Source organism: Pieris napi, chromosome 12 (assembly GCF_905475465.1).
Source record: "Pieris napi chromosome 12, ilPieNapi1.2, whole genome shotgun sequence".
In the NCBI taxonomy this organism is placed as follows: domain Eukaryota; kingdom Metazoa; phylum Arthropoda; class Insecta; order Lepidoptera; family Pieridae; genus Pieris; species Pieris napi.
In genome coordinates, this window is record NC_062245.1 from 5,690,556 (window position 1) to 5,704,848 (window position 14,293).

A 14,293-nucleotide genomic window follows, 5' to 3' on the forward strand; every position below is an offset into this window, starting at 1 on the left:
GTAGACCCCTTGCAGGTTGTCATAGACCCCTAGGGATCGATATAGACCACTTTGGGAATCACTGTGCTAGGATAGTTCAAGAGTTCCACGCCACGTTTTTGCTTTTAAAATATATATCTCTTAAAGCATAAAATAAAAATAATAATGCATCAGTATGATAAAATACTTTTTCGTAATATATTTAATTTGATTTGAAGTATCAAAGTACATTTGAAAGTGCTCGTTCGGTTTACTTTATTGAACGTTGGCAGAAATTGAATTTGTCGTAACTAATTGTTATTTCAATGCTCTAGGGAAATATCCTATAGTGTGATGCTTATTTAACAATGATTTGGAAATTCAAGTTTAATTCAAATCAAGCAAAGTGTTTCATTTAAAAACATTATTATTGATACTTATATAACACATCATAATTTAATCATAATACTAAGTAGTTAAGTCTCTAAGAAGTAATTATGTTATTATGACGTGATTGTAATAAAAATGTAATATAAAATAAAATAATACTACAGCAAAAACATTATAAACATAATACGAAAATATTGTGAGGAATTATGTGGTTATGTTACGGGACTCACGTTAACTATGACAAGTGGTTGAAGGAGAATTTCGATTGCGAATCCACGCTTATCTTGTCTACCTTATAATAACGTCACGCTAGCAATCGCTTGCCATAATCATACACACGAAACGTAGATCTTAATAGACAGCTTGTTATCTAATAAGGATGGATATCAGATAAAAAAAAAACACTTAATCAGATTAAAACGCGTGTCACAATTATACAATCAGCCCGTGATTATGTTTCACGCTAAATTATGAAACTGATTTTTCGATGGTTTTTAGTGTATGTACGATTGTACATTGAACTAAAACTTCTTTGTCGGATACAAAATTGAATTCATTACACTGTAACACGTTTCGAGTGCGTTTCAGTAAACGTGATAAGAGAGAGTTGAGAGGGGAGGAAGCCTAAGGAATTTTACCTGTGATAACAAGGACATCTATCAGAGCGAGGACAGCAAGGCTTGCAACGCTGGTGGGCTCGTCCCAGCGTACGTCATCGAGCAGCGCCGCGCAAGCGGTCACGTTTAGTGAGCGCATGTTACGCGCAGGGCACGTAACGCGCGCGCGCCGCGCATCGCCCAGTCTTCGTTACGTTGCCTTCATTTTGTTTAGGACCTGTAGACAAGTATTACTATAAAGAATATTTTATTGTATTGGAATATTTTGTTCATTAAGCGCGATTGATTTTAAAAGAGTACCGAGAGTTTTTTTACGCCGGCTTTTTCTCTCGGCCTACACCCTCTGTCTTCTTTGCCGATGAGTAGGGATGCCTACAAATTCAAATTTGATGACGATACATGTATCTTATGTTCCATAATAAACATATTTTTATTTTATTTTATTGTCAATATGGATGGACAACCCGAGAGTATTGATTGCCAAGAGTCGCACTCTCTTCAGAATTTTAACTAGCATTTTTTATAAGCAGTTAATTCTTGTATTAAACCTAAGTTGATATACAGAAAATCTATAATTTAATCCCCTAACCGAAGAACAACAATGGACTATAGCAAATTCAAATAATTTTTTTCTGTAGCAAGGTTTTCGAAGGCTTCTAATATTTTTTTTTAAATATACTTGCTTAATCTACTCGTATAGCCATAAAAAAATGTAGCGATCAATGTCTAAATTACATCTAAATACTAGGAAAGGTAAATATTTTTTTTCATAAAACTTGATTCGTTGTATTGCATTCATTATATTAATGGAATAGGTTTTATCAATACTGCCAGAAGTCAGAGCCATTGTGTGGTTTCTAGTAATGATTAAGTCAAGCGCAGTGTGCGGTCAATCCAATTTTGAAATGGTTTTACAATCATTGTTATCATCAGGCATCTACTAGATAACTTTATTACTGAGCTACATTGAAAATTAAATTAGATATTTTACTTGGAAATACCTATGACTTTGTACCTTCATTTTTCATATAGAAAAGTGTGTTCGCATATGGAATCAGTTGAAACTTTGAAACAAAACGAACATGCATCGTTTGAATAGAATTCGTAACTATACAAACGGAATAAAAACGGTACGTATATTGGCCTCTCAGAAACTATCGCAAGATATGTACTAGGGCCTTGTGTATGGGCCAAGATCGGACGGTGAATAAAGCTTATCTGAGACTGCCTAGTGGTCGAAGACCAGTAGGTCTGCCGGTATCGCTGGATAGGAAGAGGATCTCCTGCAGCTGGAAATTTCTTGTTTCGGAAGCCAAGACACTTTTTGAGTCGCAGCGGAATGAGTGATGAAATTTACGACATAACACCCACTGACCACGTTATAAATAATGTAATCAATTAATATTCGCGTTTATAAACTTTATTTAAAAGATCACTTCAAAACATTTGTGGTTTTATAAGCTAACATATAAACACCCATAAGCTAGATTAATCACATTTAACAGCGTGCTAATTAACTAAATAAGCCAACAATAAAATAAACCGATAAACATGTGTTGTACGAACAATAAACATTTGTCTTGTATGCAAGATCCGTTAATTAAGGGGAAGTTATATTCAGAGCCGTTGGGACCTCTTCAAACAACACATTAAGCTGTTCTTTGCTGTAATAATTTAGAGTGGATGACACGTTTATGAATTAGGGAAATATGTTGTTTGACCAAACAATAAAGTTTGAATGGCTTCCTGTATAAATATTTGGTATTTGCAACCCAACACGCAAATGCAATTAGTGAATTCAAATTATTTTAGAAACCTAATTAATTTCTGATTCTTATGCCAGTATTAATCGAAATTATCAATTTACTAGTTTGCCTCGATGCGTTGGTAAGCACATTTCCTAGTCGCTTCAATCTTTCAAAGCAATAAATGATTGTCTTTACTTGGGTTGCCTTTAAAAAAAAATTAAAGCAGATTATTACGAAATATTATGTATATTATTTATGTAATATTCATAATGTAATTATAATAATAAATACGGGGATATATGATCCTTTATTATTATGGATCATTATCATAAACAAACTAATATGTATTTCAATTTGTATATGTAGGTTAGCTATACATTGGTACTAACCATTTTAAAATATTGACTATTATTAAATAAGATGGATGAAAGGAATGTATGAAAAAAAATTGTCCATTTATCACGGAATATACAATGTGTATAATGTCACACTGTGATCGACATAACGTGGGTGAAACCTCGGTTTAACTAGTGCATTATAAACGAAAGACTGGTTAGAAAAATCCTGGTCACAGAGTATTTTAACAAAGCTGCAAATTTTTCTTACTCAGCTTAGTACTAAAATACGTCTTCCCGAAATGACAGGATAAAAGTAATTTCAATAAATAACAAATCAAAAACAAAAGCTGTATTGAGCTTACGGAATCGCAAGTCAATTTTGTATCAAATGAAATCAAACAAAATATATGAATGGCGGACTCATTGGAGCGTCGCGTCTATTAACTGCGGCTTTAATTGAAAACTCCATACACCTATTATGCCGGCCTTCGCCTTAATAGGATGACATTTGGGAATTGGGATTATTTTTATTGGTGCTCATTTTTACAAAAATAAGACTAAAATTGGATTCATGTTAAAACGTAGCACTTTAAATAAATTACACTAGATCAAGTCGTGTATTAAGCAAATAGTACGTGATTGTTTGAGACAGACATAATTTTGATTTAACCATTGTGTGATAAAGAAACGCATTATTCTTTTTTTTTTCATTATTCATCACATTATACCTTAGTACTTAATAATTTACTAAAATAAGATTCTTAATTAATCCGAAACTCATCTAAAATTTTATGTAATTGGAATATCATTACGTGTTTAGTTGTTATTATGTTTTTACAAGGAATTGAAATTATATTCACAAATTAATAATGTCTGTATATTGCTTGTCGGTAATTAGAAATCACATGGAACTGAGTTTCTTTCTTGTGTGCGTAAACATATCCTCTTCCCGGAGATAGCAATGGGGTTTTCATAAGCATTTTTTCTTTTATTTAAACTTCGTTACATCAACATTACAAATAACATAAATGATTAGGAATGTAACGGTAGCTTTTTTATGAAGCGATAACAACTTTTCCAGGCAATAGTAGTTATGAAAAAGGGGAATACTAAGGGTAAAGTGAATGCTAGGGGTAAACTGCAAGAAGTGCATAACTGAACATGAAAAATTGTCACTATACTAATTCCAAAAAAAAATATACCAAATCTTAATTTAAACGTTTTTCACGTTGAAATAAAATTCGAGCTCAGTCATCGTACGATACCGTTATATATCTTTTTGCATTGTTAACTGTCAAATATCTAAAATTTTAATCTGTAACACACATAATATGACAATAGGCGTAGTATAATAATGCGCTAAATTGTATTTAACAGACCACAATTTTTGAAGTTATACTAAATACTTCTTTAGGCGCGTTATGAAAAATTGATGAGAGTGAAATTTTACGATGCACGCGCACCGTGACACAAAATTAACAGAATGAAGTTGCCCACGGAATGCGGGTGCTACGGCATTGGACATAATTTACAAACAAAATTCGAATAATAATAGAATTTATGTTACACTTAATGTAAGAGAATAATAATAAATATTTATTTATTTAATTTTTCAAATGTAAACTGAGCTTTATTGACTATAATGATTCCTTTTCCAGTCTTTGATTATTTAATTGTAATTAATTATTTGCATGCAATCAAAAACTATTTTTAATAATGCCAAAGAAGTATAACTTCTTACGCGCGTACATAAGTACACGCACCCTTTTTTTATATACAACATTGCAGGATAGATGCATACTACATATACGATAAATCAGAATTTGTAAAGCATTAAATCATTGTTAATTCAAAATGTATCGATTTATTAGAACAATTGTCAAAGCGAAATTGTATGAAAGCGAACAGTTATCGTTTATGTAGAACCTATCGCGTGTTCAGCTATCCAAGCATTGTATAGGATGTGGATCTAGGCTGTTAGACACGAAGTTATTTCAGAAGCTTTGAAACTATGTGTTTGATTTTATCAGAGGAATTAATGTATTTAGTTTTTGACGTGAAATATATTTAGGAGTCGGAACTTAGCACTAAGTAAGAAACAAACTTATATAATTTTGACATACGGGAATCTTAAAAGTCAACATTTAATAATTTACAGGTAACATAATGTACACTTATCAACGTCAAAAAAGAAATGTATATGAGTTGCTTCTAACTTTACATTTAGTGCAAGTTTTCAAACCAAGGGCGTAGGACGGAATGCGGCATGGTGTAATACTTGAAATACACTTACATTCTCGTGGGAACAACACGCAAACACATAGTCGAAATAACTAACATCACCGCATACACGAATTCAAGTACGACCAGTCACCACAAGTAGCACCCGTTCACGAGTATGACGCATGGCCAGCCATCGTCCCCCTCGCCATATTTTAGGGACAAAAACAACCCGACGCATGGACGCCGCCACAAGCAATGACATTTAAGCGAGCATGACGATCCTTGAAATGTGGACTTGGCTACATAAGAAAATAATAATAATACTTGGCGCTAAGTCTTGTTTCTGAGTATCACCTTCAGAGCTGCAATCATTAGGCCTTGCTAATATGACAGAAAAACACTGCATATCAAATATAAATATCTATACGGCACTTACATTAGACATGAAATTTATCATTTTCTGGCAAAACCCGCGAGCTAAAGCTAGTAAATCATTACGGTGTTTCATCCCTAACTTATAACGGCTAACGATTCCCCTCACAAAACACCCAAATTGCTTTTCCAAAGTATTTTCCTTTTTATGATATTTCTGACCTATTTCGATTTGAATGTAATTCTTAGCTACAAAAACGCAAATCACGTGATTTAATAATCCTATAAGAAATTGAAACAAGGCGGCAGTTGCCAACAAAACATATTACAAGATGTTTTACGAAATTAAAACAAGTTAAGTTAAAACAGTATTAATTAAGATCCTTAAATATTATTTTAGGATGTGTTGTATGCAATTATTAGCAGGCATGGCACTCCTTAGCAAAGAGCCATAATGACGTCATCTAATGATTGTTGTCACTATTTATATGTTTAAAGAAGTTTTTAAGTATTTATGGCAAATTGCAACCCAACTCCGATATATGAGACAGCACCAGAACCTTGAATAAGGAGACTTTAACAGTCTCGGTCAGGATGCGTCTGTATGCACATAGGCCATGTACGGTGTAGTCTACTGTGTTCTAGCAATGATGTTGTAATAGCCTTAGTTCAAGAAAGGTTAATTAGACATTTGTCAAAGTATACATAAGAAGAGACTTGGAATTTATGTGGGACGAAAAAATTACTTAATAACTTCCTTAAACAGTTTTTGTAATAAGGTCTCTTTACAAGACGTAAATAATAATCGTTTCAAAGAAACTTGTTTCCAAACTATGCCTTTGCTATGTGCATTGGTACACCTCAAAACTACAATTGTGCCACGTATTGCTTATCTATGAATTGAACTAATAGATTTAGTAGAATAAAAAATACAAAAAATAGTGTTTTCAAATTTATTTACATTTTTTTATAAGCTTTGACTTGCCACGAAATCTGTGAAACATAGCACGCTTGCCCCTCCTCTCCGCACCTCCGATTTTGACGTTATAACGTCTTTAAAATTGTTTTAGTCGGGTGACATGTTCAGAAACTTGTGTCACACCAAAACCTCACGAGCGCGATCGCAGGTATAACGAGAGAGAGACGGACCGATCTCCCGTCTCATCTCGAGCGCTGCCAGTCATTCCGTGAATGTATGAAGAAAAATGTATATCATAGTTGAATAAGTAATCTTGTCATTTTACACCCGAAATTTATCATCAAAAGTGTGAATAAAACGATAGATGTAATTTAAAATTTGAAAAAATTGTTATCTTCATTAATTCCTTACTTCCCAAAAACTTATATCACCAATAAGACGTTATAACGTAAACATCTCGATCGTAAACCTACTTTACAAACAACCAATATTTTTGTATCTGTTTGGTGATCATTTTGTTTTTTTTCAAATGGGCAAGTAACAAGTTAAGAGGGGAATGTCATCGGCAAATTTTGTTGCAGACTTCTATCTGCAACACATCAGTAAACAGTTAGGCAGAAATCATTTTTAGTTTGCATGAGGTTGCAAAAAAAATTCAGTTCCCCAATTTCCCGCCACAAAAATCCGCCGCTCTCGGCTGCTGGTAAATCCGCCACTGCTGGCTAGGGATGAGTCTAAACTCATATTGTTTACATATTCCGTGGTATTGTAGTCTTTAATATTGCACTGGATTATCATTAGAAATGTATTTTGGAACATGCTTACTAAATCATGCAAAATTGTAAAATGCTATGAAAATTCGCAAACCGATGGTTCATAACTTTGATATATGGAACATTTATTTCAGGAGGTGACCCAGTTATGATATCAAATGCTAGTAATGTAATAAAAATTTGAAAGCTTAATATGAAAAACAGCTTTAATGGGACAATTCAAGCAAATAACGCATTTAATTGTAGTAGGTCAGAAGTTAGAATTGCGTGCTCTCAACGTTAACAGGCATGCCATTGTGTTGTGGAAGTGGACTGGACAGTGGCACAGTAATATTAGTAATAGTATCTTAACAAATTTAAAAAATATATGTTCAATAAGAAAAATATCTTATTTCCTACATTTCTTAATTTGATATATTCTATACAGAAATTTATGCGTTATTTTATTTTATCAGGAGTGAGATTGAATTGAGTGAAAACCATGCCACGTATGTTAATTAATTAAATTATAAATATAATAAAAATGGGTACGTTAATTGTTTTGAACAAGTGTTTTTTGTTCTTTTAGTTTAGGGCTGTATTTCAAATTAATTCGATCATTTATTGACTCGATGTTTTCAAATTTGCCATGGTAAATTATTTTACGAAAAACGATTCATGGGCATAATTTTATTTTATGTTGCGTATTTCTAACCAATACAGCTTTACCTTTACCTGTTTCTAACTAATATAATGTCAAATTAGGCGACATAGGGACTTCTCTTGCGAGAATTTACCGGCGTATATACTTTTCATATATTTCACTCCCTACCATAGCCCAATGGATGAAGCTGGAGACCACACGCCACTTCGACAGTGCTAAACACCATCCCAACCCGTACACCCCCTAAAAGTATCAACTATTACGCCTACTCGACAAAAAAGGCAAGCCGACACATTTTTTGCGAAGCCGGATGATCCAATCACATTAGCCAATAACAAATTGAAAGCCGGGCACGCGGCAAAGCAAATTCATTATTAGGTTAGGGTAAGAAAGGCGAGGTCCCTTACTTCGTACTTCGATCACTCCAGTGAGTCACGCTCACTTCCGTCCTGCTATTCAGGTGATTGGTCACTCCGACGGCAACGGTTCAAGTCGATGTCCAAATATCGCAGGACTTGCGCTATTCGCGAGAAACCCCCATTTCCATTTTCCTTCAGGCCAACAGCGAGATTCCATTAAAAAAAATCTAATATTACTTTTCATTATTAACTTTGTGATTAATAAAGCCTCGTATTCATGGTAAACATTTGTTTAGCAACAGTTGATCAACATTGTTGATGAGCGGCAAGAATGTTGCTGAAAACTTTGTTTAAATCAATATAGGTTGTGCACACGCCAGTCAAATGATTGCCGAGGAAGTATTGTTGTTGTGTTTTCTGTATCTGATGTATAGGATTTCTATTATAAAACAAAAAGAGATGTTAGGTGCGAAACTATCTTCTGTTACGAGAATATTGTATGAGTATATTTAGGGCTTGAGAAATTTCTCCTAATGCATCGTTCGTTTTGTTTCTATCCTTGTATTCTTTGACTGAGGAATCCAATAATAATGGTTTTGATTGAAACAGTTCTATTACATATTTCACTATTTTATCAACAATTGTTGATAAACAGATGTTGCCGCTCGTCGGGCGAGAACTCGTCAACATGCCATTGTCAACTCTGCAACACGCAGTGTTGCCAGTAACATATTGTTGCTACAACATTGTTGTTGGTAAGCAAATGTTTACCATGAATACAAGGCCTAAACACCTCAAAAAACCAAGCACCTAAAAATCACGGTTTTAATTCAAATGGTTTCAAAGCGTCTTGTTATATCAATCTTTTTTTTAATACTGTAATGGCAACATTGAAATTGTTTAAAATTAATCATTTAAATACAACGGCTCGTATATATTCTGTGCCATGGACAATAGTCTCATTTTATAAGAAACTTTGCATTCGTAAATAAAGGTTCGAATGGACTGCCTGAAGCCTCTAAATAAACATCCAGTGAAATGCTTTACGAAGTAGAGTACTAATGGAATAACAAAAACAAACTTGAAACTATGTACATATTGAGAAAAGCCTCAACATGTACATAGTTTGAGTTTCTCGAGCTTTTTCGTTATAAGTTTTTTAATAGACGTAATAAATGAATGAGACTGTAAAACAAAGTATGACTACAAACTAAACAAACTAAACAAACTGACCGATTATACCATTTTATTGCGGATTTATTGTAAAACTTAATCTTCAAAGATATTAATTGAACGATAAGTGCTTTTTTATTCAAAATTCTTGTAACGAATAAGATATATAAGGGGCTTTTTAATGTTCCTAATATAACCTTCAAAAATTTCGTTGATTTAGAACAAAATCAATTACAATAAAAAGGTTATAGTTCAACCTTAAAGAATATATGTATGTGCGGATTTAAATAAATCCTCTACAATGTATATAGATTACAGATTTTTAAAGATAAACATTTCCTCCAAACATAATTTTATTTTACCCTGTACACGCACCGGCAGCTCTTATTAAGGCATTTTTACAGTTTTTTAAACAATTATCATTGAAGCCCTATTCCTATTCTTTACTAAGAATATTGCGTGCGTTTATTACCACAGCATTAGAGAGACATACTCTCTTTGATAAAGTTGAAAAAATAACTTTTCAATTGGACCCCGTAGTTTTTTTTTTTTTTTAATATTATGGCAACAGCTTCAACTTTATGCCAGTTTGACCCCGTAGTTTCTGATTAACAAATAAATTCTTCAGCTTTATAATATTAGTATAGATATACATCCTAGTTATAATTCTACCGAAAAAACATTGGCTACATTTCTTTCTCTGTCTACTGTAAGACGCAGTTCATGATTTGTGTTCAAAAGCAACTGAAACTGTTTATATTTTTGTGTTTTATGTTACTTAATAGTCAAGAGGAAGTACTTAAAAAGTTATTAAATGTCATAATATTAATGGTAACAAGTTTACCGTTTAATTATTTTAGGCCAAGAGTTCTGTGTTACATAATCAGAAATTCCATTATCTCCACCGTCATTTTATAATAAAAATTTCAAGTGTTATTTATGAGTGATACTTTGTAAAAGAATTTTCATGTAAAATAAAATTGTTTTCTACCTTAGACATTGTTCGTTTTTGTTATAATGAGGCTTGTAACGAGGGTCCAGCGGCAAAAAATGCTTAGAGGATGTCCACTTTACGTGCTAGATTTATAACTAGGATATATAAAGTGTCTTAAAAATAGAATGTTCTTGAATTGCACCCACTCATATTGAGAGAAGATGATTAAAACAAAAGAAGATTGGAATAATGCGTGCGTAAGTACGGGTTACGTTTGTTTCATTGATAATTTTTAGGCACAAAGATCTTTTATTACAGATTTCCTCATAATGTTTCACTTTGATAGTAGCAACATGTGCTAATTGCGCACATAAAAAGAAGAAAGAAATTCCATTGGTCCACAGCCGTCATTCGAACGAATGACCTGTGTTGTGAAAGCTCACTGCTCTGCGTATTTCAATTATTATAAAATGACGTATTAAATTCAATATACTTAAACTTCAAAAGTAAAATTTAAAAGCTAATCATAAAAGTGAATCACGATGCTAGGTTATAAAAATAATACAAGTACAAAAAACGCGAGACCACCTGCAATCTAATATTGGTCTAAGATCCCGCTATACAACGACCTTCACCGAGATGCTTATTTAATGAAACTTATTTTATATATAATTTAATATGTCAATAAATATAATCCATATGGGTTGCCTAGCAAATTTCAGTCCAGAGTATTTTTAATTAATTTAAAAAAAATATATTTTTTTAAACATTTCACCGGTATGATTATTAGATAAATTCTATACCAATCGAAAGTATGAAGCCCATAGAATATGCAAAAGTTAGGTTGTTTTAATTCAATTAATTATTTATATGTATATTTTTTATGTGACACTAAAGTATATATACATCTTTAGCATAAAAGAAGGTTTTAGTGATACATATATAACACTACCCTGATTAAAAATATTGATTGAAAAAAGTTCAAAAAATTTACTACATGCAAATTATAAAAAAAAAAGTTTTTTTTAAATATTAATTAAACATACTCTGGACTGATATTTGCTAGGCAACCCATATGGATTATATTTATTGACATATTAAATTAAATATAAAATAAGTTTCATTAAATAAGCATCTCGGTGAAGGTCATTGTATAGCGGGATCTTATACTATATATAAAATTCTCGTGTCGCGGTGTTTGTGGTTAAACTCCTCCGAATCGGACAACATCTATTGTTTTTATTTTTTTATGATACAGCCAAAATACATACAACCCCAAATTTCACCCCTCTACGATCAACTCCTATTTTTTATTATAAATGATATACATGGCAAAACGACGTTTGCCCAGTCAGCTAGTAATTATATAATATTTTTATGTTTCCTTCATGTAAAAAAAAATTACCCAGCTCTTTTTGAAAGTGGAGCAGCTCAGTCGTGAGCAAATAAATGATGTGGTCGATGATATTAGAGCCGGCGGAGTGTGAAATAGCTTGCCTACTAACACGTAGCGAGCAAATAGAATTTAACCTTACTTTATGTTTCTTTGAACCTGGATACAGGGAGAGAATGTATCTGTAATATTGAAAAGCCTTTTCATGAGAAACTGATCGTAAATTTATATGAACAATATCAAATAGTGCTACCTAATATATTCGTCGTAAGTAAAGTAAAGTAAAAAATAATTTAATCATGTAGGTAACATAATGTACACTTATTACTTGTCAGTAAAGAAATACATATTAATGCTTCTAATTTTACATTTACTGCCAGTTTTCAAATCAAGGGCGTAGAACGGAAGAGATGAACTGGCAATAAACTCTCCGCCGCTCTTTTTAATCGCCATTTTTTTTACACAACGTTTGTAAAAGGAGCTGCAACCATTACACCATGTTCCACATGATATATCAAGTAATTAATAATAATAACATAAATAAAAAATAAAAAAACAAAGACTTGTCCTCTATCAGCAGGTCTCTAATCTATCCATTACAAAATATCGGTGACTTAAACAAATGTGTTTCTTATGCCTCTTTAAACCGTCAAAGTCCGATATGCACTGATCTATAGTTTATTATAATCTACCAAAGATGGACCGTCGATTCTTAGTCCTTTTTGAAATAGAACCAAATAGTTCAAATTAATATTAGTGTCAATAAAAGAGAGTCAATTCAGTATCAAGGACCCCTTATTTCGCCTTTTTTTCACTTTTTCTTACTTTGATCATACTTCGTATTTTATATTCTTATCGTGTCAATTTAAATCAATGTATCGTGCCTCGCACAGCTGCCTTGCGATTCTGTAACTCACTTTTCGAACTCACACAGCGGTTTTCGCATCGGCGGTCGTTCTCAAATCAGTCGTGAAGCAGTCATTTTATGATTTGGCATTCTGATAAGGTGGGAGCTTGTAGTTTATTGTTTATTTTATTGTTTATCTTTCTCAATTCAACTCAAGAAATGAGGATTACCTAGCATAATTCGTTGTTCAGCCATATTCGTATTCGTAATTTAGTTAATACATCCGCATTTTCAGTTGATTACTACTTATTGTGGGTTACTTACATTAAATCATATACCATAATAATAAAAAAACGTAGCTGTCGGGAAAAATGCTTACTTAGAATAATCAACCGACATACCTCATGTTTTATTTAAATCTCCCTCCTTGCTCTGATCGTAAATTTACAGTACAAATCCTTATTAAAACTTTTCGGTCTTCATATCATCACAACACACGCACCTCTTAGATTTTTTTGAAACAAATCAATTGGTATTGGTATATATAATACATCTGGATCATTGCTACGTGCTCCATGTAAGAGTTTGGAGAATTCGCAGTGAAGTCTCATTTCTGCAGGACTAGAGAAAAGGGCTTGAATAGAAGGGGCTTGTGCTTACGACGTAGAAGGCCAATGCTTAATTCAAAGATCACGAATTTCGGCATTACAAAAGACGGTTTGCCTTTCGGCGCGGCGACGGCGGCGCGCCGGTGGGCATATTGTTTCAGTTTCTTTGTTCAAAAATGAATGTCAATCTCTTGTCGTAGGCAAAGTCGAATAGCCACTACCACGAGACCTATTTGAAAAAAAAATTAACAAAGAAATATTATTTATGGATTTTATTAATAATAATAATTAATATAGCACCTACCTATAGATGTTTTATTTTAAATAACGATTACAAACTGATATCAAGAGTTTCTAAATTCTTATACATATGTATGGTCAGCCATTTTTATATAATTTTGACAAAACATTTTGTGTAATGGTGAATGTGGTAAATCACAGAACAGATTTTTTTTTACTTATGTAACTTTAATGACGTTGTGGTTTATGACATTTTCCTTTGAATAATTGTAATCTAGAGGGAGGGTAAAACTTGCTGAGTTTCTTGCCCGTTCTTCTCAGAACAAGGCCTCCTGGTAGTTTGACATTCATAAGCATGCCCTAAGACGCATCTAAATTGAATAAACGTATTTTGATCTGATATATATATATAGATTGTAGGTATATAGGAAATACATAATTCTGCAAGTAAAATACAATTTATAGAATATAAAACTCAAAATTTTCTAAATAGAAATTGCTGCATGCTTAATTAAAACAGTAAGAGCTAATTTTGGATTTCAATAGTCGACTCTGAGTACGACTATTGTCAGCAAAAATAATTCTGCTAAAGCGAATATTTTGTTATGAATATTCTTCTAAAAATATGCCAAACATTGTTAACTGGTAATGTGATAAGCCATATCAGATTTTCTTTTATTCTGCAAATTCTCGCCGTGTTATTGGTTTAGTTCGGCTTTTGTGTGTTATGATATTTATTCCATCTCGTTATAAAATCA

At 32.6% G+C, this 14,293-nt stretch overlaps 1 protein-coding gene across 1 annotated transcript in view; it reads right to left on the reverse strand.

Moving 5' to 3' along the window:
- The window catches only part of LOC125054903 (octopamine receptor Oamb), a 75,225-nt gene that overhangs the window by 21,840 nt on the left and 39,092 nt on the right, over window positions 1-14,293 (reverse strand). Inside the window, exon 2 of the mRNA XM_047657049.1 lies at window positions 987-1,182. Coding sequence (XP_047513005.1) covers window positions 987-1,104 — 118 coding nt within the window. The 5' untranslated portion in view covers window positions 1,105-1,182. The remainder of the gene's footprint in view (window positions 1-986; window positions 1,183-14,293) is intronic.